The sequence below is a fragment of the Pseudopodoces humilis genome, chromosome 12 (assembly GCF_049639895.1).
Source record: "Pseudopodoces humilis isolate 2021_Gansu_Grassland_sample_001 chromosome 12, ASM4963989v1, whole genome shotgun sequence".
Classification (NCBI taxonomy): domain Eukaryota; kingdom Metazoa; phylum Chordata; class Aves; order Passeriformes; family Paridae; genus Pseudopodoces; species Pseudopodoces humilis.
Window position 1 is genome coordinate 16,626,801 of NC_142211.1, and position 26,516 is coordinate 16,653,316.

Here is a 26,516-nt window from a genome sequence, read left to right on the forward strand (position 1 = left end):
AGGAAGGGGTTACAGCCTGTCATTGAGTCCCTGCTAAAGGCAGGTCTTTCAGAGCCATGGATGTCTCCCTATAACACCTCTATCCTGACGGTTAAGAAACCAGATGGAACCCACAGAATGGTGCAGGATTTAAGAATAATAAATGAAATTGTCAAATCAAGGCACTCCACAGCTCTGGATCCCTATACAATCCTGAATCAGATCCCTTCTTCATACCAGTACTATTCAGTACTGGATTTGAAGGATGCTTTCTGAGGGTGTCTGATTACAGAAGATAGTAAACAGTATTTTGCCTTTGAGTGGGAACAAGAGGAAGGAGGGAAGATGGTAAAGCAGCAATTGACTTGGACAGTCTTCCTGCAGGAATATACAGTCACCGGTTTTGTTTGGGCAAGCTTAGCATAAAATATTAAGAGTTTACTCCACCCTCAGGAGTTAAGTTGTTGCAGTATGTGAATGATTTGCTGTTATCAGGAGAACAGGAGGAGATGGTTGAAAAAGCTACTGTAAAACTGTTTAATTTTCTTAGTAGAAAAGGAACTTAGTGTTTGAAAAGAAGACACAGTTGGTAGATGTTATAGATACATTTTATGTTATTGGCTTTTCGCAAATATTAAGATGAATGTTATGCGTATAAGAATGAGAAATTTTGTTGTATTAATATAGTTTTCTTTATTTCTGTTATTGATGAAATTTAGAAATAGTAGTATAATACATATATGTTAGGTTATGGCATAGTATTAAAATAAAAACTGTCTTTGTTTGTATAACCCAAAGACTGAGGAAAAAATAGCTAGAGAACTCCTGCATTTGTAAACTATCTTATCCAGATGAAGACAGCAGTGACCAGAGCTCTGGGGGAGGAATTTATTGCGTTCCTGGTATCAGAGAATGTAAATCTCAATGGCGCCAAGAAGATTGATCTATTGGGAAGGGGGCAAGAGAAAACTAAACAGAAGAACACCAAAGATCCTAAGAAGAATGTATGAATATGTATGAGAATTTATGGATATGTAGTAGGATTCTGTTTTTAAGGGACAATCCTTTGTTAGTAAGGGGTGCTCTCTTAGCTGAATGCAGAGACACCCGGCCGTATCTGTATACTTTACTTTATTTTTCTCTCCTAATTGTTTTTTTATTAAACTTTTAAATTCTATAAAAAAAGCATGTGAACCTCGTTTTTCACAGTAGAGAAAAAGGTCAAATATTTGGGACATATTCTGACTGGAGGGTTACAGTGTATTGATCCAGAAAGAATACAAGGGATTTTACAAGTACCATTACCCCAGACAAAAAAAGGAGTTACGGCAGCTTTTAGGGTTTGTGGGGTACTGCCGAGTATGGATAGAAGACTTTTCTGTTGTGGCCAGACCTTTATATGGCTTTTTAAAACAAGACAGTCCTAATGTTGTGGCATGGACACCAGAAGGAGAGGAAAGCTTTAAAAAATTAAAAGACAAATTGGTTAATGCCCCAGTCCTAGCTCTTCCAGACACAGAAAAGGAATTTGAACTATATGTGGATGTTAAACAGGGTCACGCTAAAGGAATTTTGGTGCAAAAGCATGGGGGAGCAGAGGAGCCTGTTGCCTATTTTTCTAAAATGTTAGATCCGGTAGCAGAGGCTGGCCCCATTGTCTGCAGAACTGTGCAGCCACAGCTCTGATGGTGGCTGAGGCCCGAAAGCTGACAAGGGGAGGGTATCTGATTGTTAAAGTTTCACACCAGATTAAAGCTTTGTTAACTGAGAAAGCCTCTAAGTGGATGACCAGCAGTCGGTTATTATAGTATGAGTCTTGTTTAATGGAACAGGAGGATTTAGAATTTAAAAGCAGGGAAGGGTTTAACCCGGCATCCTGTTTGAAGGGCCCTGAAGGGGGAGCCAGGAAGAAACCCACGACTGCATTCAGGTAATAGATCTGCAGAATAAAGCAAGGAAAGATTTATGAGACATTCCATGGCCTGGGGGAGAAAATGTGTTTATTGATGGGTCTTCAAGGGTGATAGTAGGAAAGCGATTTACAGGATACTCTGTCGTGAATGGAAAGCAATTAAAGGAAGGGGGAAGGTTACCAACCACCTGGTCAGCTCTGACAGCTGAGCTGTATGCTCTTGTGAGAGCCTGTGAATTATACAGAGACAAGACAGTAAATGTTTTTACTGATTCTAAATATGCATATGGGGTGATACATGCATTTGGGAAACTATGGGAAGAACGAGGTTTATTAACCTGCAGAGGAAAAACGTTGGCTCATGAGAATTTAATCTCCCGCCTACTGGAGGTGGTGAATTTACCAAAAAAGGTAGCAATAATACACATCAAGGGACACCAGGCAGGGTGCTCGGAAGAGGCAATAGGAAACAGACTACCTGATGAAGAAGCTCAGAAAGCTGCATCATTGCCAGAAATCTCTAAGATACTCCCCTTGCTCCCAGTAACTGCACCCTTGCCAAAGAAGTTGTCTTTTCCACCAGAAGAACTTGAGATAGTTAAAAAGAGTGGGGCAGAGGAAAGGGGGGGAAATTGGTTTACAAGGGATGGTAAGCAGTGGATACCAAAAGCTCTGGCCTTACAGTTGTTAAAACAACTCCACGAAGGGAGTCATTGGGGCTCCTGAGGGATAGCAGAAGCCTTCCTCAAAATGTATGCTGCTGTGGGTCTTTTTACTATGACAAAGAAAGCTACTGAAACTTTTGGTAATAGTATGTCAGTTAACAGGGTGGCCAGAAGTGTTCCCAGCCGTTTCAGCAACTACAGGGACAGTTATTAAAGAATTTTTGGAACAAGTAATTCCAAGATATGGGACTGTGGAAGCAATAGACTCAGATAGGGGAACTCATTTTACAGGAAAAATTCTTTAGGGGTTATGACTGCTTTAGGGATACAATGGAACCTCCACACTCCCTGGCACCCCCAAAGCTCAGGCTGGGTTGAAAGGATGATTGGAGAAATAAAAAAAAATCTTCTGAAGCTGGTGATAAAAACTAAGATGCCATGGGTGCAGCTCTTACCACTGGCTTTAGCAAGAATAAGGGCCAGACCCAGGGAGGATATTCAACTATCTCCCTTTGAATTGATGTTTGTAATTCCTTATCCTTGTAATTCTCAGGCTGGGGGGAGGGGAGGTAGAGATAAGTGATGTATATTTAAAACAGTATGTGGCCCAGATACTGTCTCTTGTGAAATCTCTTCGACAGGAAGCTCAGCTGGCACAGACCCTGCCTTTGGACTTTGCTGTTCACAACATCCAACCAGAAGACTGGGTCCTAGTTAAAGAATGGAAAGAAGCACCACTGGTGGCTAAGTGGCGTGGACCTTTCCAGGTGTTGCTGACCACAGAAACAGCCGTCAAGACAGCTGAACATGGGTGGACCCATCACACTTGGGTCAAGGTCTCTAAAACTCCAGAGGTTTGGACATCTCAGCTGGAGGAGAAGGATGGGAAGCCACAACTGGCACTCCGCAGGAGTGGACTGGAGCAGTAGCTGTGCGTCGACATTGGGGGAAGCCCTGAGTGCCTACCCACAGACTGCTTGCTAAAATAGTCTGTATGGGCATCCCTACTCTCAGATTTCCAGACACTGGGGGCCAATCCATGCTGTCATTGCTCTTTGTGCTAAGCTGTTTCTGTGCCTTCACTTGCCACAGGTGGTGTGAAAAACAATGTGAAAGTGAAAATTAGGTTAAGAAATTAGATTATTACACTATTAGAATGTTTCTCTTAATAATCTTACCTTTATATTATCAGTTAAGTTGGGGCCAAAAATGGGAAAATATTTTTTTTAACCTTAGGAGAAGAAGTAACAAAAACTTTTAACCTTAGCAATTGTTGGGTCTGTGGAGGGCCAGGGGGATCTGAAAACTGGCCATGGGTGGCCAGCCCAGTTGAGCCTAAATGGTGGATTAGCACCCTGAGTGAAGTCCATAATGGAACAGGGTTTTGGGACAAACAAGGAAGTCCATGGCAGCTTCATTCTTCTTCTGAAAGATGCATATCATGTCTAAATAGAACAGGAAGCATATATGTGGGAAAAAGCATTTGTGACTGGACTTTATCTTTGGGTTTAGACTGTTGGACCCCCAACTGCCCTCCTTATGACTGTTCCAGATATCGAGGCAGATGGAATCAAAGACATGTTAAGCTCACTAATGGTAGCTGAGTAAGGTGTTCCTTCCATAATTACAAAAAAAAGGATTTTGAAGGCTGTAAAGCAGTGGGGAACGATAAGTTTTTTACCCCTTATTTTTAAGCTGCCCCCGGGATAATTCCACAAATAAGACACATGTTGTCCGAGACTATCAGTGGAAATGGCAACACCGGAATGGAACTTGAACACTTTTCAGTAAGTTCTGGTCCAGATCTAACAAAACAGATCTGGGATATAACTGTAGGTGGAAACCTCATGTGGGAGATTGGAAATGCAAATACTGTGATTCCTATGGGAAAGCAACTTTTGTTGGGGGAGCACTAGTCCCTGGAAGCAAGCTGTATTTTGACCCACCAATTGATGATGAAAATTGGAAAGGTCCCTTTGCCAATGGGACCTGGGATTTAAAGGGGTATTACTGGATTTGTGGCCAATATGCTTACCGAAGGCTACCCCCAAACTGGTCAGGAATATGTTATGTTTGGTATATTAGACCATTATTCCATTGTTCTTTCTGCTGCCACAAGTTCAGGGAAATCAGTCAGGAGTCAAAGTATATGATGATCTTATTAGAGAAAAGCGGTCAATTGATGCATCCCTGGCTGGAGGGAGCACCCAAACGTGGGGCAAAGATGAATGGCCACCTGAACGAATCATACAACACTATGGACCAGCTACCTGGAACCCAAATTAATTAATATCAGGTGCCAGAGAGCCCATTTATAATTTAAATCTGATAATTAGGTTGCAAGCTGTCTTTGAAATAATAATTAACCAGACAGCTACAGCTCTTGACCTTCTTGCTGACCAGTCTACTCAGATGAGAAATGCAATATTTCAACATCAGATGGTATTAGACTATTTATTAGCAGAAGAAGGGGGAGTGTGTGGCAAATTAAAGGACTCAAACTGCTGTTTGCAAATAGATGACAATGGAAAACTGGTAAAACAAATAACAAAAAAAATAAGAAAGTTAGCTCATATACCGGTCCAAACGTGGAAAGGATGGGAATAAGACATGTTTTCATGGTTACCTGGTGGCCTATGGGTTAAACAAATGCTTTTTTTCTCTTATGTGTTGTAGCAACTCTAATCTTTTTACCATGCATGATCCCTTGCTTAATACAACTCATTCAACATGTGATCAAAGGAATGCAGGTAGTAGCCGTGCCTACAGATCCAGAAATGGCTACAAAAGTGCAGAGAGTGATGCCACTGCAAATAATTGCAAAGCCAAAAAAGACCCAAGAACAAGAAATTAGGTCAATGATAACTAAAGTTTGTAAAGACAATTATTAACAAAAATTAAAAGAGGAGGGATTGAGAGGAATGACAGCTTTGTCTTTACAAATAAACTGTGCGTCTGCTGATAAGATGAAATATCACTGAGAGATAACAGAAACAATGGGATGGATTCCACTAAAGGATGAAAGAGATGCTGAGAAAACACCACAAATTCCAGAAGAGTTAAGAATTAAGAAGGGGATTATGCATGGGTGGGGGTGTCTCAGGTTGTTGGGGTTTAGGTGTCCTTCTTTTAGTTCTTTTAGTTACCTGTGGAATTTTTACCCATTAGTTGTGGGGAAAACCTAACTGCGGGTACCTGGTGGATACTTGAAGAACACAAAGAGTTCGGCCGGGCCCAGGGGGGGAAAGGGGCAGGAAAAGGAGAGGGCGGGGACAGTTTGGCAGGCTTCTTCAGCTTTGGAGGACACTTTGGGTGCAGAGCTGTTGTGGTGGGGAGAAGGGAATTTTGCCATCACCCAGATGGAGCTGCTGCTTCTTCTTCTCCTTCTTCCCTCTTTGTTGGTGGCCTCACACACCCTGTCCTGGCGGGACGTGTGGCAGTGCCAGCCACCGCTGCGGAGCTGCTGATACACCTCATCCACCGGCCCGGGATCTCAGCTCATCCCTGCTGTTCCAGCTGAGTGTTCCTCAGAGCCCTGCAGGAGCACCGGGACTGCCTGCCCGAGGGGGTTTGTGAAACAAAGCCTCTTCTCCATCCTTTCCCGTCTCAGCTGAGAAAGCTGTCACAGGGTCCCTGGTTCTGTTTTCTTGCTAATGCTGTAGTTATTGTTGTTTGTTTGCCTTGTTATAAATATTAGTAAAGAACTGTTATTCCTATCCCTAGATCTCTGCCTGAGAGCCCCTTGATTTCAGGATTAAAATAATTCGGAGGGAGGGGTTCTACATTCTCATTCCAGGGAAGGCTTCTGCCCTCCCTAGCAGACACCTGTCTTCCAAAACCAAGACACATCTATCAGGCATTCTGGCAAGTCTGTACCACTCAAGTACCTCAGCCTATGGGGAAAGAGAGAAGGGACATGTGGCTGGAAAATTAGGATAAAAAGGGAGGCTGCACCCTCCAAAAATTTGAGAGACCCCAGGGGAATGCCCCATGGCCTCTTCCTTTATTCGAATAAAGTAAAAGGACTCCTCTGTCTCCTTTTTGGACATAAAACTCTGGTGTTTGTGAATTAATTTTCCTGATAGGAACAAACCACACATTGACTTCAATCTTCAAGAAACTGCTTTGTCAAGTACACATTTGAAAAGCTACGTTATTGATGTTGTTTAATTTTTGAAAAAAAAAAAAAACAACAAAAAAAATCCCCCACAAAACCAACCAAAAATACCCCAACAAACAACTAAAACCTGCTTACTTTCAGTGGCCCCTATAATAATTTCTCACCTGTTCCTGAGCTACATTCAGCATTGGCTCCTGAATATCTGTGTACATACGTCGCAAGGCATTGTAGCCACCTGGTATACTTTCAAGGTTGCTCAAGGCTCGATCTTGGTTTCGCATAATTTCCTGCATCATTGCAGGGTTTCTAGCAAGTTCTAGTGTCTAACGAAATAGAACATGTAATTTGCATTAATTAAAAAATCCATTCTAAAGCGAAAACATCAGCATTTAACAGTATCTCAGTTATTAATGTCTAACTCCATTTGAAATTAGGATTAGAGCCAAATCAAAACATCAGCTTGATGGGAGGGGAGTCAATAGAATTTTGTATTTAGACAACATTCTGCCACAACTGTCAGTATGCTAGCTGAATCAAAAAGCATTGACTAAACCGAAGAAAAAATCCTTGAATGTACCATCCTGTTCTTTCTTGTCTCTTCTCAACATAATGTTTCTTCCATTTCTAACATCAATGCAGCATGCATCTTATAATGTGAACGTGAAAAATAAATACCTAAATTTTCCAGAGCCTCCACTTGTTTCCTAATGTCGTCTGTCATGTAATCTTACATAACTTTAGAAGCAATCAAAAGTACTCACAGTTATATAAACTGGAAATAAGCAGTATTTTGGAAAATTATTCATTTATAGTAAACTCACTGTTGACTAGACAACAGGAGATTTCACATGGAATTCAACTCTAACCTCAGAATACATTATTATACAGTGTTGCCACTGAAGATGAATAGATCACACGGACACAGCTCGAGGTGTGGTGAAAGGAAGAGAAAGTTTAATTTTCCTCCCAGGATTTATAGGCTTTTGACCACGGCCAGGGATTGGATGGTCAGGATAACACTTTCTCATTGCACTGGCCATGAGAAATGCCCATCACAAGACGTGTAACAGAAAGAATGTACACATATCTATGTTTACAATTACTGTCCTGGGAAAGTCCTTAGAAAACTATGTTAGCAAGTTCAGAAGCTGAGTTTTCAGGGTGACAATACAGTCTTCAGCATCTTTCAAAACTATGCTTTTTAAAAAATTATCATCCTATTTCAGACATTAGCAGCTAGAAATAAAGCATCAATTTCCTATAGTGACCTTTTACAGATTGTCTAACAAGCCTATATTCCTCAACAATATTTAAGCACTCATATAAGCATGTCCAATTCTTGCTCTTTTGTTCCCAGTTACAATATAATCAAAGGTCATGAAAGTTCTTTCTACATACCTGTCTCATTATATCTGGATCATTCAGCATGTGACTGATTTCTGGATTTCTCTGTACCAGTTGCTGCATTTGAGGGTTAGCCATAATTAACTGTCTCATCAGGTCAGGATTTGAAAGCATGCTCTGAACAAATGGATTTTCCATTATCCGAACCATCATTTCTGGGTTGGACATAAGTTGTTGTTGCATCTGACTTTGCAACTCTGAGAAGTTTGATGCATTTAATCCCAGGCTACTCAGGCCTGTCAAACCTCCAAGGCCACCTTTAAGATGAAAGGAAAAAAATTAAACTTTCAGCTTCTAAACTTATCCAGGTTCTTTTTAAGTACAAAGTACATAAACATAACTCATGCTTCAAAATAATGAAACTCAATGGAAATTCTATCTTTGCAAGGCTGTTAAGGAGTCATCCACTAAAAGTTTGCTTCTTTACATAATGAGACATCTAGAAATCCAAACTGCATCCAAAATATAACTTGTTACAATTCTAACGGCTTTTCTTCTACTTTACTGTAGCTGAAGTACAAGGGATGTTTGAATTTTGAGGCCTTGGGTTAATTCCCAACACTTTCTAATACATTTGTAATAAACATTTATAGACAGACCATCACCATGAGGAATCTCTTAACATGATGCATACTCTATTCTAAACAAAAAGCAGAACTCTTCTTTTTGCTGATGCAACAAGAACTAATAATGCTTTAAATTCTCCTTTGCAGAGTTCAGCAAACAAAGTTTCACATTTTTAGAAGGTACTAGTCAATCTGGAGAACTGTTTACAACTGAAAAAAGCAATTGCCTAACACAGTTTTCTGTTGTTTCATTTTTTTGTTTTTTAAAAAGAAAGCAAAAAGCATGAATAACAAAATGCAGCAACTATGAAAAGAGATAATATTTTTAAATCAATAGCCTTCTGTCTCTATTCCTAAAAGAGAAGACTAATAATGCAATCAGACTCAGAACCTGAGAAATACTGGTTTGTAGGGTAGGAGTAACTTTGTTACTTCTGTTCCAAGTTGTGATGCTATAGGTCCAACTTCAATACTGTCTTCAGGCCAATTCAAATGCACTGTTAAGGAGGATGAGGAGACTGGTAGGAGTTTAATTACCTATAGTGCCAGAATATGAGATCAGTGGCACCTTATTACTGAAGATGAAACAGCACAGGCCTCAAGTTCTGTACTTAAATAATTAAGGAAACAACTTACCTCTGATAACTTACTGATCAAAAACTTATTCCAACCAACACCACAGATTTCTGAAATCAGTAATTTTATAATTTTTTAAGTCCCATTTACATTAGAATAATGCTCCAGAGATACTTAACTGAAACCAAGACAGTCATCATGTTATCTAACAAATATTCTTACCCAAGGCAAAAGAATTTATATTTGTTGAAGTTGGTGTTGAGGTATTACTGCTCGATATTGATGTGGTAGTAATACTGCCAGTGGTGTGTGTTTGTTGACCTGGATGGTCTTGTGATCTATAAAAAGCAAGTTTAAAAAATTACAAGTTGAACAAGGTGTGGTAGGTTGACCCCAGCCAGTTAAATCCCCACCCAGTTACAACATTATTTTCTCCTCACCCCAGGCATGATGGGGGAGAGAATCAGAAGGGCAAAAGTGAGAAAAACTAATGGGTTGAGATAAAAACAGTTTAATAAGCAAAGAAAAAAAACACCCCAAACAAAACCAGAAAAGTGATGCAAAGACAATAACTACTCCCACCAGCAGACCACTGTCAAGCCAGTCTCCAAGCAACAGCTACTTAAGAAAAGTTTCCCCTTGGTTTTTATGCTTATCATGACATTATATGGTATGCAGTATCTTTGCTCAGCTTGGTTCAACTGTCCCAGATGTGTCCCCTTCCCAACACTAGCCTACTTACTGGCCTTGATGCTGTACAAGCACTGTTCAGCAATAGTTAAAACATCAGTGTTATCAACACTCAGGTCAAGAATCCAAAACATCTCACTATATAGGCTGCTATGATGAAAGTAAAACTCCATTTGAACCAGATCCAGTACACAAGGTCTGGCATGTAATATGATAATGACATTTAATACAAGAACAGTATCATACTTGAGAATTCTAATTTTTTTTATTATTTCTAAAACCTCCCCAAACTCTAGATGCCTTCCTGGCCAAACTCAGAAAGTATACAGAGGTGGAAGCAAGGATAGGCAAACTGGGAAAAATACAAAGATATTGTCTGAGTCTCTTTCTTTCATACAGTTATAAAAGATAAAGCCCAAATGGAATTGAATTTGGCAAGGGATGTCAAAGACAAGAAGGGCTTCTTTAAGTACATAGGTGACAAAAAGAAGACTAGGGAAAACATGCAACTGCTGCTTAATGAGTCCGGGGACCTGGTTACACAGGACACCAGGACAGAGAAAAGGCTGAGGTACTGTTTGCTGCCTTTGCCTCAGTCTTTACTAGCAAGAGTGGCTTTCTGGAATACCAGGCCCCTGAGACCAGGGTAAAAGGCTGGAGCAAGGAAGATGTACCCTTGGTGAAAGAGGATCAGAGCAGGGAATACTTAAGCAAACTGGACATACATAAGTCCATGGGCCCTGATGGAATTCACCCATGAGTGCTGAGGGAGCTAGCAGATGTCATTGCAAGGCCATTCTTGATATTGATGAATCATGGTGACTGGGAGAAGTGTCCAAAGACTGGACAAAAGCAAATATCATTCCTGTCTTCAAGAGGCGCAAAGAGGAAGACCCAGAAAACTACTGGCCAGCCAGCCTCACCTTGATGCCCAGGAAAGTAATGAAGCAGCTAATCCTGGAAACCATTTCCAGACACATGAAGGACAAGAAAGCCATCAGGAATAGTTAGCATGGATTCACCAAAGGGAAGTCATGCTTGACCAACTTGATAAACTTCTATGACAAAATGACTGGCCTGGTAGGATGAGAACAGTGGATAATTTCTACATGGACTTCATGAAGACTTTGAACAGTGTCTCCCAGAGCATCCTCATAGAGAAGATGAAGAAATAGGGGCAGGATTAGGAGAACGGAAAACTGGCTGAGTGACCAGATTCAGAGGGTGGTGATCAGTGGAACAAAACCTAGTTGGAGGACAGTGACTAGCAGTGGACCCCAAGCATCATTACTGGGTTTGGTCCTGTTTAACATCATTAATGAACTGGGTGATGGGAGAGAGTGTACCCTCAGCAAGCTTGTGGGTGACTCAGAACTGGGAGAAATAGCTGATATACCAGAGGGTCATGCTGCCATCCAGAGGAAACTCAATAGGTTGCAGAAATGGGTTGAGAGGAACTTAATGATGTTGAACAAGGGGAAGTGGTGCAAAGACCTTCACCTGGGAAGGAACAAGCCCCAGGGCACCAGTATAGGATGGGGACCATCCAGCTGTAAAGCAGCTTGGCAGAAAAGGCACTGGATCTTGGTGGACACCAGGGTGAACATGAGCCAGCAATGTGCCTTTGCTGCAAAGAAGGTGAATGGTATCCTGGGCTGCATTAGGAGGAATGTTGTCAGCAGGTCAAGGGAGGTGATCTTTCCCCTCTGCTCAGCACTGGTGAGGCCACACTTGGGAGTCCTGTGACTAGTTCTTGGCTACCCAGCACAAGCAAGACATGGACATACTGAAGGGAGTCCAATGAAGAGCCACAAAGATGATGAAAGGACTAGAACATCTCTCTTATGATGAAAGGCTAAGAGAGCTGGGAATGTTTAGCCTGGAGAAAAGAAGGCTCAGGGGATCTCATCAATGTATAGAAGTACCTGAAGGGAAGGTGCAAAGATGGAGCCATGCTCTTTTCAGTGGTTCCCAGTGACAGGACTGGAGGCAATGGATATAAACTGAAACACAGGAGGTTCTGTCTGAACACCAGGAAAGACTTTTTTTCTACTGTGAGGGTGACCAAGCACTGGAACAGGTCACCTAGGGAGCTTGTGGAGTCTCCCTCCTTCAACATGTTCAAAAGTCATCTGGACATGTTCCAGGGTAACTGGCTCTATGTGGCCCTGCTTGAACAGGGGTGTTGGACCAGACGATCCCAAGTCTCTTTCAACCTCTATCATACTGTTTCTCAGATATCTATAATCTCATCACTTCTTCAGAACAGTAATTTTTAAGACTAAGAAAATGGAGGACACCTGGTGGATGAAGGGGAGTGGAAATGGGTCCCTACTCTGGGAGGTAATAAAAATTCCTCCTGACCCCCATCACCTACCCAGCTGCCACTTCAGAATAGGTATGAGGCCCTGAATCTAGAGGGTCAGCCAGATGACGTAGAAGAAAATTATCTGTCCAGTGAGCTTCCCAATTCATGTCAGACAGATCACCACCTCTAACATTAAAAAGAAAAGAAGGATAGTCATAGTAGGTGACTCCCTTCTGAGGGGAACAGAAGACCCCATATGTCGACCAGACCCATCCCACAGGGAAGTCTGCTGCCTCCCTGGGGCCTGGGTATGGGATATCAACAGGAGACTCCCTGGGCTGATTCAGCCCTCTGATTATTACCCACTGCTGATACTCCAGGCTGGCAGTGATGTGATTGAAAAGAGGAGTGTATGGGCAATTAAAAGGGACTTTAGGGCACTGGGTCAAGTGGTTGATAGGACAGGGGCACAGGTAGTGTTCTGCTCAGTCCCTTTGGTGGCAGAGAAAAACAATGAAAGGAATAGGAGAGCCCACATTATCAACAAGTGGCTCAAGGGTTGGTGTCATCAGCAGAATTTTGGTTTGTTTGATCATGGGGCAACTTTTATGGCACCCGGCCTGCTGGAACTGGATGGGCTGCATATCTCTGTTAAGGGCAGAAGGATTTTAGCTCATGAACCAGTGGAACTCATTGACAGGGCTTTAAACTAGGTTTGAAGGGGGAAGGGAATGTAGCTGGGCTCTCTAGACACAGGCCCAAGGGTAGTAAGCCTGAGTTAGGGGTGAAATCAGTAGCCCAGCTGAGATGCATGTATACCAATGCATGCAGCATGGGTAATAAACAAGAAGAGCTGGAGGCCATGGTGCAACAGCAAAGCTATGATGTAGTCGCCATCACGGAAACATGGTGGGATGACTCACAGCTAGAGCTCTGCACTGGATGGCTACAAGCTCTTCAGAACAGACAGGATAGGGAAAAGAGGTGGAGGGGTGGCCCTTTATATTAGAGAGGCTTTTGACACCATAGGTATTGAAACTAGTGACAACCAAGTTGAATGCCTATGGGTAAGAATTAAGGGGAAGGCCAACAAGGCTGACATCCTACTGGGAGTCTGTTATTGTCCACCCAACCAGGAAGAAGAGGTGGACAACTTATTCTATAAGCAGCTAGAGAATGTTTCAGGATCACCAGCCCTTATCCTTGCAGCTGACTTTAACCTACCAGACATCTGCTGGGAACTTAATACAGCAGAAAAGAGGCAGTCCAGGAAGTTCTTGGAGTGTGTGGAGAACAACGTTTTGTCGCAGCTGGTGGGTGAGCCCACCAGGGGAGTGACTACGTTAGACCTGTTGTTTGCAAATAGAGATGGGCTGGTAGGAGATGTGGTGGTTGGAGGCCGCTTGGGGCATAGTGATCATGAAATTATAGAGTTCTTGATATTTGGTGAAAATCAGGAGGAACATCAATTGTCACACTATATTAGGAACGGCGAGAAGCACAACACTGACTCTCCTAGCTGCATTGTCCAAGAGAGCAAAGTTTATTATTCCTTGATCTTCATTTATAGACAGGTTCAAGAAGGTCTGAGAGGTAAAACTCTCATTGGTCATTAAAGCAACACATCACTATCATTGGTTAAGTGGAACGCCACCCCTTGACTGTTTCTTACAAGTAAACAACAAGGATCCTAAACAACACCTGCAAAGATTGCTGTCCTTTACCAAGGACTGTTTGGATTTTTCCTTATGCTTTCTGAGGCCAGAGTGAGAAACTTGTGTGACTTAGTTTCAGACAGGCTGTGTTCCTGCTTGCTTTTTGCATTTAGCATCCACAATCAATAAGAGTTTTACATTAGACTTCCAGAGGGCAGACTTTGGCCTATTTAGGAGACTTATTCAGAGTGTTCCTTAAGAAGCAGCCCTTAAAAACAAAGGAGTTCAGGAAAGGTGGGCATGCTTCAAAACAAAGATCTTGTGGGCACAGGAACAGACTGTCCCTGTGTGCCAAAAGATGAGTCGATGAGGCAAACATCCAGCCTGGATTGGCAAGGAGATTTTGAAGGAACTTATGAATAAAAAGAGGATGTATCATCTTTGGAAAGAGGGTCAGGTCTCTCAGGAAGTATTTAAGTGGGTTGCTAGGGCATGTAGGAAAAAAATTAGGGAGGCCAAAGCTCAGTTCGAGCTTAATTTGGCAACTTTTGTAAAGGATAATAAAAAATGTTTTTACAAATATATTAACAGAAAAAGGAAGGTTAAGACAAACATTTGTTCTCTAATGGATGCGGGAGGGAACTTAATAACTGAAGATAAGGAGAAGGCAGAAGTGTTTAATGCCTTCTTTGCCTCAGTCTTTAGTGGGAAGACAGCTTGTCCTCAGGACAACTGTCCTCCTGGGTTGGTAGATGATGTCAGGGAGCAAGAATGGTCCCCCTGTTATCCAGGAGGAGGCAGTCAGAAAACTGCTGAGCTGCTTGGATGTTCATAAATCTATGGGACCAGATGGGATCCATCCCAGTGTGATGAAGGAGCTGGCAGATGAGCTTGCAAAGCTGCTCTCCATCTTTTACCAACAGTCCTGGTTCACTGGTGAGGTTCCAGATGACTGGAAGCTGTCCAATGTGACACCAATTCACAAAAAGGATGGGAAGGAGGATCCTGGTAATTATAGGCCAGTCAGCCTGACCTCTACCCAGTAAGGTTATGGAACAGTTTATATTGACTGTCATCATGCAGCACTTACAGGATGGCCAGGGTATCAGACCCAGCCAGCATGGGTTTAGGAGGGGTAGATTGTGTTTGACTTGCCTGGCCTCCTTTTATGACCAAGTGACCTGCCTGGTGGATGCAGAAAAGACTGTGGATGTTGTGTACCTGGACTTCAGCAAGGCTTTTGACACTGTCTCCCACAGCACGCTCCTGGAAAAGCTGGCAGCCCACAGCTTGGACAGGAGCACTTTGCTGGGTTAAGAACTGCCTGGACAGCTGGGCCCTGAGAGTGGTGGTGAACAGTGCTTCATCCAGCTGGCAGCCAGTCACTAGTGGTGTCCCTCAGAGGTCTGTGCTGGGGCCAGTTCTGTTCAGTATTTTTACTGATGACATGGATGAGGGTATTGAGTCTTTTATTAGTAAATTTGTGGGCAACACTAAGCTGGGAGCATGTGTCGATCTGTTGGAAGGTAGGAGGGCTCTGCAGAGAGACTTGGAACAGGTGGATTGGTGGGCAGAGCCCAATAAGATGAAGTTTAATAAGTCCAAGTGCCAAGTCCTGAATTTTGGCCACAATAATCCCCTGCAACATTATAGGCTGGGGATGGTGTGGCTGGACAGTGCCCAGGTGAAAAGGGACCTGAGGAAGGCAACAAGGCTGGTGAGGGGCTTGGAACACAAGCCCTATGAGGAACTGAGGGAGCTGGGGTTGTTTAGCCTGGATCAAAGGAGACTCAAAGGTGACCCTATCACTTTCTACAATTTCCTGAAAGGCGGTTGTTGTCATCTGGGGGTTGGTCTCTTTTTCCAGGCAGCAACTGACAGAATGAGAGGACACAGTCTTAAGCTGCGCCATGGGAAATACAAGTTGGATACTAGGAAAAAGTTTTTTTTATGGAAAGAGTCATAAAGTACTGGGATTGTCTGCCAGGGGAGGTGGTGGAGTCACCATCCCTGGATGTGTTTAAACAAAGATTGGATGTGGCACTCGGTGCTATGGTTTAGTTTAGGTGTTAGGGCTGGGTTAGACTCGATTATCTTGAAGGTCTCTTCCAACCTAGTGATTCTGTGATTCTGTGCATGGGCATCACTCCAACTGTTACCATCTTTTTATACTATCCTTAAAGGAGAGAAGGCTGCCAAAATCTATAATACAGGATCTATTCTATAACATACTGTTAGTATGTCACCCCACTGAACATCAAATTAACTTAGTCTTATTTCATCACAAGACTAGTATCAGAAATTTAATAGTCTTTAAGAATATAAGAGCATGGTAACAATGTAGTTACACAAAGTTAATGCCATCATAAACTAGCACAAGCACTAAACGCTGCTTGCCCAATTCATATGCTAACCATATCTGTCTATTGCAGAAGCATAAGCATGGGTGCTACCATTCAATGAAACAGATCAAGGATTATTCAGATTATATTGAGACTGTTATTCTGCACCAACTGCAACTAAGACACCAATTCAAGTGATTTAATAGTAATTGCTTAGTTTAGAAGACTACATTAACTTTCAAAAAGTGTATATATGATACCAGGGACACAACCTTACACATTTTGGGGTTGCTTCTCTTGTTTAATAGCAGGAGTATTTGTACTGGTTTTGAAAACATTTTGGTCAAACCTAGGTTTGCCCAACAGAAAGCTATCACACTACGAATTAAGAATATTTTTACTACTTTGAGGTAAAAATAAGATTGTTTATCAGTCAGGTTACCTGTTTTGCATTTTGATGACCAGGTGAACAGTAAGTCCATCATGAATCCCATGCTGAATCAAAGTATCTTGATCTTTTAAAATTTTTCCAGCAAATATCAAAACAAGTTGATCAGTGTGGGACTTGAAATGCTTAGAGATTTCTTCCTTGAACTAAACAGAAGTTAATATTATATAGTTATGTAATTGAATACTGAACTATATTTTTTTTATAATTTAAGGAAAACCTATTTTGCTCACATTTATTATAATAATCTATTTGCTCAATATGTTTTGCTATATACAATCTAGAAACATGTTATTGAAACAATCCATTGCTGACATGCTCAGAATGCAACAAAACATTATGTTAATTCAGTCCACATTTGTTCAGGCACTGAAAGGAGCAGTATCCTTTCTTGGATATATTACTGTTACCTTTCACATGTCAAACTAGCAATCCTTTCCACACAGTCAAAAATTATTTCTTGGGCAGCTCTGCTCTCTCATCCAACTCATGACAGCTACACAAAATGTGCTTCTGGCCCAGGGCACGGTGAACAGACACATAGTTCAGCTGACTGTTAAATCATAGCTTCATTAAAATAACTGAATCTGAAAAAGCAATTGTATTTCTTCCTGCCTTCTTAACCAATAACAACCATGTTATACTTTGACTGACTTCTGACTGAGATTTATTATTTTTCATAAAAGTATTCTCACAGAAAAAGCAAAACATAAAAAGGAAAATATAAGAAAATCAAATAAACCTGTTCAACATGGCTAGTCAGTAGACTAAATTTTCCTAACAGATCTTAGGCAGTTGGAAAGCCCTCCAGAAGTTAACAATATTTAACATTCTTCAAGTAGTATGGTCACCTTGATTTTTAAAAGAATCCTACTCCAAACATCCCAGACAACTCTCATAGAGGAATCCCAAACATTAATCTTGCAATGACTTACTATTAATTATATAAGAGGCAGGGCTAAAAATTCCCCACAAAATGGAAACCCCCACTGTATTAATACTCTGAAGGCAAGTCCCTAATTGAAAATGTTTATAGCATAGTAAGAGACAAAACAGAACCTCAAAAAATGAGTCTGAGATACAACAGAGGTAAGAAATCTCTGTGCCTGGGTAGCAGGTAGCATTTGTTCAGTTAGCAGTCTGCTCACAGAGTTGGTTCCAGTTCTTAGAGAAACATCTTTTAAGTCTACTTTATATTGGTGTCCTGATTCCAGCCAGGACAGAGTTAATTTTTTTCAGTAGTTGTGAGGGGGCAGAGGCTGGAGATGTGTGGGCATAGCTAACTTGTTATTCTATAGGACCTCAAGCCATTGCAGGGGGTAAGGAACACTGGCTTCAACATGGTGGGAGCGGGGAAAGCTGACTGTCCTTTGTTTATTGTTGCCCGGGTCTGTGGTGAGCATTTTTGCATGTGAATCACTCTCTCTTTGGTACATTTCTGTTATTAATATTGTTGCTGTTCCTGTTTGTTTTCTTACCTCATTACTGTTTCCAGTAAATTGTTCTTATCTCAACCCATGATCTCTGCTTTTCCTGCCTCCCATCAGAGGAAGGGGAGGGAACAGCTTGTGGACTTTTTAGTGGGAGTACTAAATTAGGGAGTACCATTCCTAAACCACAACAGCCTTAACTGGTGCCCAACGTGAGGCAAGAAGGGTTGAGATAACAGATCTGCCCAGAGCAGGTTGGAAACAAATATGATCTAAATACTTGCTGTATTAGGTACAGAGCCACTGGGCACAATCTTGCTTAGTCTGTTCACGTGGGTGTGGTACCTACCCCTGTATATATTTCTGTATGTGCACCTCACAATATTTTTCAGAGCAAGGAGAAGGATCAGGATTGCTCTGTTGGTATACTGTGGGATATCAGTTTATGACATGATAACATCAAAGGAAATGAAGGTCATTTAGGATGTGTCTTCAGTGTTGCTCTCCTGCCCTGGCCTTGGGTGCTACCTTTGGGAGTCCATTAATAATCATACCCAGCCTGTGGGGGAAAGAGAGGAGGACAGTTTTCCCCAGCTTTTCATCCCTTTTTCTTCCTTCAGGCCTGTTACAACAGCTTTTGAGTATTTTGAATTTCCTTTGGATGTTAAGGAAAGCCTCTTCTTGTTGCTAAGTCTGCCAGGTCTCATTGCGATCCACAACATGTTTAGAGTCAGGACAGAGATTTCTGGGGAAGTTATTCAGAGATTTTCCCTGAGGGTAGATAGTCATGAGTGTCATGGAATGTGGGAGGAAATGGGCCAGTTTTTGGAGGACTTTTCTGCTCTAATGGTTTGTGAGTTCACCCCTGAACAACTACAGGACCCTGATAAAGTGACAGAATAGCTTGCAAGAACAATGCTGTGGCAACTCCAGAGAGGAACAACATATTGCAGTGTGCTGGGCCCTGGCTACTATTTATTGGACACTGCTCATCAACAGACAACACCCTCAAGGGGAAGAGGAAGAAAGCAGTGCAACTGACACCATGGCCACTCAAACTGCAGCTGAACCAGAGGAGCAACCCATGCTGGTAGCAGTCGCCCCTATACAGAAGAAATCCAAGACCAAATCAGTTTGCATAATGAGAGATGAAGAGAAAGTAGGGCCCTCAAAACAGGAGGAAGAGGCAGGGCAAGAGATAATAATCTGATCCCTATCTCAGGGTGAGATGCGAGATATGCGAAAAAATTTCAGCCGACTAGCCAGTTGAGTGAGCCTTGGTGACCCAGCTGCTCCGATGCTGGGATATCGCAGCCCATGACATGGAACTAGATGTTAATGAAGCCAAGCAACTGGGATCCCTGGCCCAGGATGTGGTCACTGATTGGGTGATTCAGAAGACAGAAACTCTGAGCCTCTGAAGGCAACTCCTGTCAAGTGTGAGGGAAAGGTATTCTCTCAAGAATATTTTAATAGTGTGCCCAAGCAGGTGGAACATCATGGAGCAAAGTATCCAGTGCCTGAGAGAATTAGCTGTGCTGGAGGTACTATATAGGAATTAAAATAACGAGCAGTCCCGGTAGATCTGGATGAGGTCCAGTGCATACAATCCATGTAGTGGAAGTTTGTATGGAGTGTGCCATTGTCGTACACCACGTCATTGCCATTGGTGTCAAGGAAAGAAAGAGAACAAACAGTGCTTCAGGTGACTCCCTGTGGACCTGATTTTCTGAGTCTGAGAGAGTTTTCAGCCTGTCAGTGGCTGATCTGTTCCCAAGGGAAAGTCTCCTGAGAACATTTTCTCTCAAGGACCAGTTTTGTAAATAACTTCATTTTCTTGAAACAATTCTGTACAGCTGTGCTGGGTGTGTTTCTCTCTTGTTCCACCAATGGGACAAGAGAGGTGCTGTTCCCTTTACCAATCATGTTAAACCTGTATGGTAACACCCTATAAAGAAACTGAAAAGTTCAGAAATAAACCCTTCTGATGATCCACTCTCTACCTGTTGCATTGAATCCACGCTCTTTATTTCATGTCCAACAACGACAACTCCCCAACTCTAGAAATATGAAAATTTTTGGGGGCTCATCTGGGATATTTCCACAGTCCGGGGCGGCAGGCAGCGAGCGGAGCTGAAGGCACGCCTCACCCAGTTTCGGTGATCAGCTCCCCTTGGTGGCCGCCGGCACCAGGCAATCGATTTGGTTCCTGAGACTGTTCAGGAGACAGACGAGTGGCGGACCAGGGGGGTCCGTGAAGAGTCCACAGGGAAGGACCACTGAAAATCTCACCGGTGAGTAAAATGGGATCTTCGTGGAGGAAGTCTCGGAGGGCACCCATAGAGGGTAGCACAGGCAAGCCTGGGAGGGCACCCATGGAGGGTAGCACAGGTAAAACAGGGCACCCATGGAGAGTTGAAAGGGTACAGCCAGGAAGGGGTCTCGGCAAAAGGGATGACGATCCCATAATACCCCCGGAGAGTCCCTTGGGGAGAATGCTGAGACCTTGGGACAGATTATGCATTCACACAGAGGTAACTATGGAGATGGTGGTACAATATTGTTATTATGTATGGCCAGAGTATAAGTTGCCAAATGGACTTATATGGCCACCTTAGAAAACAGAATTCATTTGTGTTGAGTTCTGTGAAGGTATCTAGAGGAGAATTGGAAAGGATGGATTGAAAGGGAATGTGGATTGAAATAGTTTAAACAAACAACAAGAGAAATCTATGTGTTAAGAAAAAAAAAAAAGGAGAATAGGAAAAAGGAGGGGAAGAGGAAAACGGTGAAGATTGGGATGTTTTTCAGCACCTTCCCCCGTCTTGTCCTCCAGTGTTACCAGCTGACCCAAGGCCAGCTGCAGGTCCCTGTATCCTCACCTTCCAGAGCAAAGGGATCAGGGAAATGCTGTTCCTACAGCTCCACCTGAGAATAGCAGTGGTATAGGGGTGTCCTAGTTTAGGGCAAATTAGGAAGGAAAACTCCAAATGGGGATTTCCTCAGGGAAATGCCCCCTCCCCACCAACTGATCCGGGAAAAAAAAAAAAAATAATCTTGGAGAGAAGTGGAAAAAGCTGTTTATTTAACAGAAATTGAATAATATTAAATAATAAAACCTCTTGCTGTTCGATGGGATGGCAAGTCTAGGAAGAAAAGTCTTTTTCATGTGGTGTAGCTCGGCTCACTCAGGTTCCTTATCAGTCCTTTCGGCGCTGGAAAGTGCCGAGGCCCAGGCCCCGGTGGGCCACAGGCGCGAGCTCCTAGGGTTTGGCTGGGTGTTCAGTCCAGAGCAGGCTTGCACAGATCCAAGAAAAGGAAAAAAACAAAGGTCCAGGGAACTCCTCTGCCTCAGCTAGCTAAAACTAACTAAAAGCCAGAGAGAAGTTCTGTCCCACTGTCTGTCCGTGCTGCAGACACCACAGTCCAGGAGCGAGATGTGTGGGAGTGATGTTTTTCCTTAACACAAACTGCGCGCTTCTTCTTCCCCCTCTCTTGCTCTCAAAGCCAGTCTTAAAGGTGCAGAACTTAATATATAACATAAACCAGACGATTGGGGATACCAGTATCATAAAGTCACCCCAGGACAAGGGGGAAGAGAGCAGCACATCATATCACCCCCTAGAACTAGAAGGGATCTCGAGAATCCACACCCGGGGTGGGGGGGCAATAAGGGGAGTCAAGAAAGAGTCTTTGACAACAGGGGATGGATGGATTGTGTTAGTGTGCTGGAACAGAATTGGTTAATGGAGAGTGTGGAGAGATATGGTTGAAGCAGGGACCAGGAGTGGAGGTGCGGGACCGGGAGCACAGGCTGGGGGCCTGTGAGGCTGCTGGGACTCAGCACTGGGCAGTGCCTGACCCCACCAGCCCCGGGCAGGGGCAGCAGCAGCTGCTGGCCCTTTGAGGCTGCAGGACGCTCTGGCTCCCTGTGGTGCTGCCAGCCGTGCCCACCGGGAGCGCCAGAGTGGGGAGGAGCTGTTTGGACAATGTGACAGGACAGGGACTGGCTCTAGTACTCAGTGTTTGGTAAATAGAGTGAGCACAACGGGGAAAGGTGAAGGTGATGGCCTTTTTCAGGCCATAGAGGGAAAAACTGCCAAGTCCAATGGGTCCCCCGGGACAGAGAGGACGAGATTGGCCACAAGGAAGTGGCAGAAGCTTTCTCTCCCGAGTGGGGGAGACCCAAACCAAACAGCGGTTAGAAAAGGATCAGTGTGCTGTCTTCAGGGCATAGGACATTGAAAACGGCAATGTCTGCAAAAAAGCCAAAAACAGCTGGACTTCAAGAAAGTCCAGAAGATAAGGGAAATAGATTGTTAGGAATGTCAAAGGCTCTCATTATATCTCATTATATCCACCAACCTGGAGCCGTTATTAACTTTTAAAGTGGATCTGGATCAAGAAGAGATGTGTGTCTTAGTAAAAACAAAGACCTCTCGATTCACCTTAATTTTTATCCCCGAGGGGGAAAACTGTCTAAAGAATTTTTTTGATCATTCAAAAGAGTTGTGAGAATTGTGGTTTCTTCTGTGGGCTCAGAAGCTTGAACACATCTTTCTCTGAAAGAATTGTAAAAATTGTAGTAAATTAATTTGAGAATTTAATTCATGTGTCTACATGAGGTTTTGTGCAGAATGGCTCCAGTTTGGAGGGGACCACACCCCTCTGCTTTTTGTATGTTTTGTTGTAAAAAGCCAGAATTGGCAAGTTTCAGTTATGAAGCAAATGCTGCAACTCATACCTTGTGGGGAACACTACCACCAGTCTGTGGTTTGTTGTGGACCTAAAGCAAATTCTGTAACTGCAACCTTGTGTAGATAGTGTCCTATGGAAGGCCTGGGTATTTGTCATGCACTTCCTCTGTGGAAGTTATGGGAAAACTTTAAAGGAAAGTATTTTGTTTTCTTTCCTTAATAAAAGTTTTAAATATTAAAAGTTATAAAATGTTATAAATATTAGAGTTTCCTTAATGGAAATTAATTTGTTAGTCACCTCCTTACGCCTAGGATGGACTTGATGTAAAAATTGAGATGAGGAGTGGTTAGTTACTAAAAAATGAAGAAATGTGATGTAATTAGCTTGAAGCAGTGGCATTACTTGCTGCTAAACTAAATCATGTTTATACAAAGTCACCTGTTTTGTTTGAGCAAACTTCGCAGAAGAAAAATGTTAAGAGAGTTTGCTCCACGCTCAGAGGTTAAGTTGTTGCAGTATGTAGATGATTTGCTGTTATCAGGGAAACAGGAAGAGATGGTTGAAAGAGCTACTGTGAAACTGTTTAAGTTTCTTGCTAAAAACAAAGAACTTAGAGTGTCCGAAAAGAAAGCACAGTTGGTAGAGAAAAAGGTCAAATATTTGGGACATATTTTAACTGGAGGGTTACGGTGTATCGATCCAGAAAGAATACAAGGAATTCTACAAGTACCATTACCCCAAACAAAAAGAGAGTTATGACAGTTTTTAGGGTTGGTGGGATACTGCCGAGTATGGATAGAAGACTTTTCTGTTGTGGCCAGACCTTTATATGGCTTTTTAACACAAGACAGTCCTAATGTTGTGGTATGGACACCAGAAGGGGAGCAAAGCTTTAAAAAATTAAAAGACAAATTGGTTAATGCCCCAGTCCTAGCTCTTCCAGATACAGAAAAGGAATTTGAATTATATGTGGATGTTAAACAGGGTCATGCAAAAGGAATTTTGGTTCAGGAGCATGGGGGAACACAGAGACCTGTTGCCTATTTTTCTAAAATGTTAGATCCGGTAGCAGAGGCTGGCCCCATTGTCTGCAGAACTGTGCAGCCACAGCTCTGATGGTGGCTGAGGCCCAAAAGCTGACAAGGGGGGGTTATCTGATTGTTAAAGTTTCACACCAGATTAAAGCTTTGTTAACTGAGAGAGCCTCTAAGTGGATGACCAGCTCTCAGTTATTATAATATGAGTCTTGTTTATTAGAACAAGAAGATTTAGAATTTAAAAGTAGACAAAGTTTTAACCCAGCCTCTTGTTTGAATGGCCCTAAAGAGGGGAGCCAAGGCAAATTCCATGACTGTATTCAAGTAATAGATCTGCAGACTAGGGCAAGGAATGATTTGCGAGACATTCCATGGCCTGAAGAAGAAAATGTGTTTATTGATGGGTCTTCAAGAGTGATAGAAGGAAGATGCAGAGCTGTATGCTCTTGTAAAAACCTGTGAATTATACCGAGACAAGACAGTAAATGTTTTTACTGATTCTAAATATGCATATGAGGTGATACATTCATTTGAGAAACTGTGAGAAGAAAGAGGTTTATTAACCTGCAAAGGAAAGACGTTGGCTCATGAGAATTTAATCTCCCGCCTATTAGAAGTAGTGAATTTGCCAAAAAAAAAGGTAGCAATGATGCACATTAGAAGGCACCAGGCAGGGTGCTCAGAAGAGGCAAGGAGAAGCAGACTGGTTGATGGAAAAGCTCGAAAAGCTGCATTGTTGCCGGAAGTTTCTGGGATACTTCCCTTGCTCCCAATAGCTGCCCCCTTGCCAGAAAGGTTGTTTTTTCCACTGGAAGACTTTGAGATAGTTGTGGAGAGTGGGGCAGAGGGAAAGTGAGGTGGTTAGTTTGCAGGGGATGGTGAGCGGTGGATGCCAAGAGTTCTGGCCTTGCAGTTGTTCAAGCAGCTTCATGGAGGAGGTGCCGAGGTTCCCGAGAGATGACAGAGACCTTCCTCAAGACATGTGCTGCTGTGAGTCTTTTTACTCAGGCAAAGCAAGATTTTAGGGTTTGTTTGATTTGTGCTAAAACAAATAACAGAGTTACGCAGAAACTTGCCAGAGGGAGAAGGCTTTGGTCGGTACCCTCCCTTCCAGAGATACCAAGTAGATTTCACTGGAATGCCCCTGGTGGCAAGATTTAAATATCTTTTAGCAATAGTATGTCAGTTATAAGTAGCCAGAAGTGTTTCCAGGCGTTTCCGCAACTACAGGGTCAGTTATTAAAGTCTTTTTTGGAATAAGATCAGGCCGAGTTGAAAAGATGAATGGGGAAATAAAGAAACACCTTCTGAAGCTGGTGATAAAAACTGATATGCCATGGGTGCAGCTCTTGACACTAGCTTTAGCAAGAATAAGGGCCAGACCCAAGAAAGATATTCAACTATCTCCCTTTGAACTGGTGTTTAGAATTCCTTATCCTTGTAATTCTCGGCCTGGGGCAGGAGTAAAGTGATGTATATTTAAAACAATTTGTGGCCTGGAATATGTCTCTTGTGAAATCTCTTTGACAGGAAGCTCAGCTGACACAGACCCTGCCTTTAGACTTTGCTGTGCATAATATCCAACCAGAAGACTGGGTCCTAGTTAAGGAGTGAAAAAAAGCACCACTGGTGGCAAAGTAGCGTGGACCTTTCCAGGTGTTGCTGACCACAGAAACAGCCGTCAAGAGAGCTGAACACGGGTGGACCCATCACACTTGGGTCAAGGTCTCTAAAGCTCCAGAGGTTTGGACATCTCAGATGGAGGAGAAGGATGGGAAGCCACGACTGACACTCCGCAGGAGTGGACTGGAGCGGTAGCCATGCGTCAACATTGGGGGAAGCCCTGAGTGCCTACCCACAGACTGCTTGCTAAAATAGTCTGTATGGGCATCCCCACTCTCAGATCTCCAGACACTGGGGGCCAATCCATGCTGTCATTGCTTTCTTTATGCTAAGCTTGTTTCTGTGCCTTCACTTGCCACAGGTGGTATAGAAGACAACGTGAAATTGAAAATTAGAAATTAGATTATAACACTATTAGAATGTTTCTCTTAATAATTTTACCTTTATATTTTCAGTTAAGTTGAGGTCTAAAGTGAGAAAATAATTTTTTAACCTTAAGAGAAGAAGTAGCAAAGACCTTTAACCTTAGAAACTGTTGGGTCTGTGGAGGGCCAGGGGGATCTGAAAACTGGCCATGGGTGGCCAGCCCAGTCGAGCCTAAATGGTGGATTAGCACCCTGAGTGAAGTCCATAATGGAACAGGGTTTTGGGACAAACAAGGAAGCCCATGGCAGCTTCATTCTTCTGAAAGAGGCATATATTGCCTAAACAGAACAGGAAGCACGTATGTGGGAAAGAACGTTTGTGACTGGACTTTATCTTTGAGTTTAGATTGTTGGACCCCCAACTGCCCTCCTTATGACTGTTCCAGATATTGAGGCAGATAGAATCAAACACATGTTAAGCTCACTAATGGTAGCTGAGTAAGGTGTTCCTTCCATAATTACAAAAAAAAAGATTTTGAAGGCTGTAAAGCAGTGGAGAAAGATAAGGTTTTTTGACCCCTTATTTTTAAGCTGCCCCCAGGATAATTCCACAAATAAAACACATGTAGTCCGAGACTATCAGTGTAAATGGCAACACCAGAGTAGAACTCAAACCCCTTTTCAGTAAGTTCTGGTCC

The 26,516-nt window shown here is 42.7% G+C and overlaps 1 protein-coding gene across 5 annotated transcripts in view; it reads right to left on the reverse strand.

The window, feature by feature from the left end:
* Positions 1 to 26,516, reverse strand: part of LOC148183441 (ubiquilin-1-like) — a 56,622-nt gene that overhangs the window by 22,673 nt on the left and 7,433 nt on the right. For all 5 annotated transcript variants that reach the window (XM_088061582.1, XM_088061581.1, XM_088061580.1 and 2 more), the window contains exons 2-5: positions 16,660 to 16,811; positions 9,445 to 9,560; positions 8,075 to 8,337; positions 6,841 to 6,999 (exon numbers count right to left, since the gene is read on the reverse strand). In XM_088061582.1, coding sequence (XP_087917708.1) covers positions 6,841 to 6,999; positions 8,075 to 8,337; positions 9,445 to 9,560; positions 16,660 to 16,811 — 690 coding nt within the window. The remainder of the gene's footprint in view (positions 1 to 6,840; positions 7,000 to 8,074; positions 8,338 to 9,444; positions 9,561 to 16,659; positions 16,812 to 26,516) is intronic.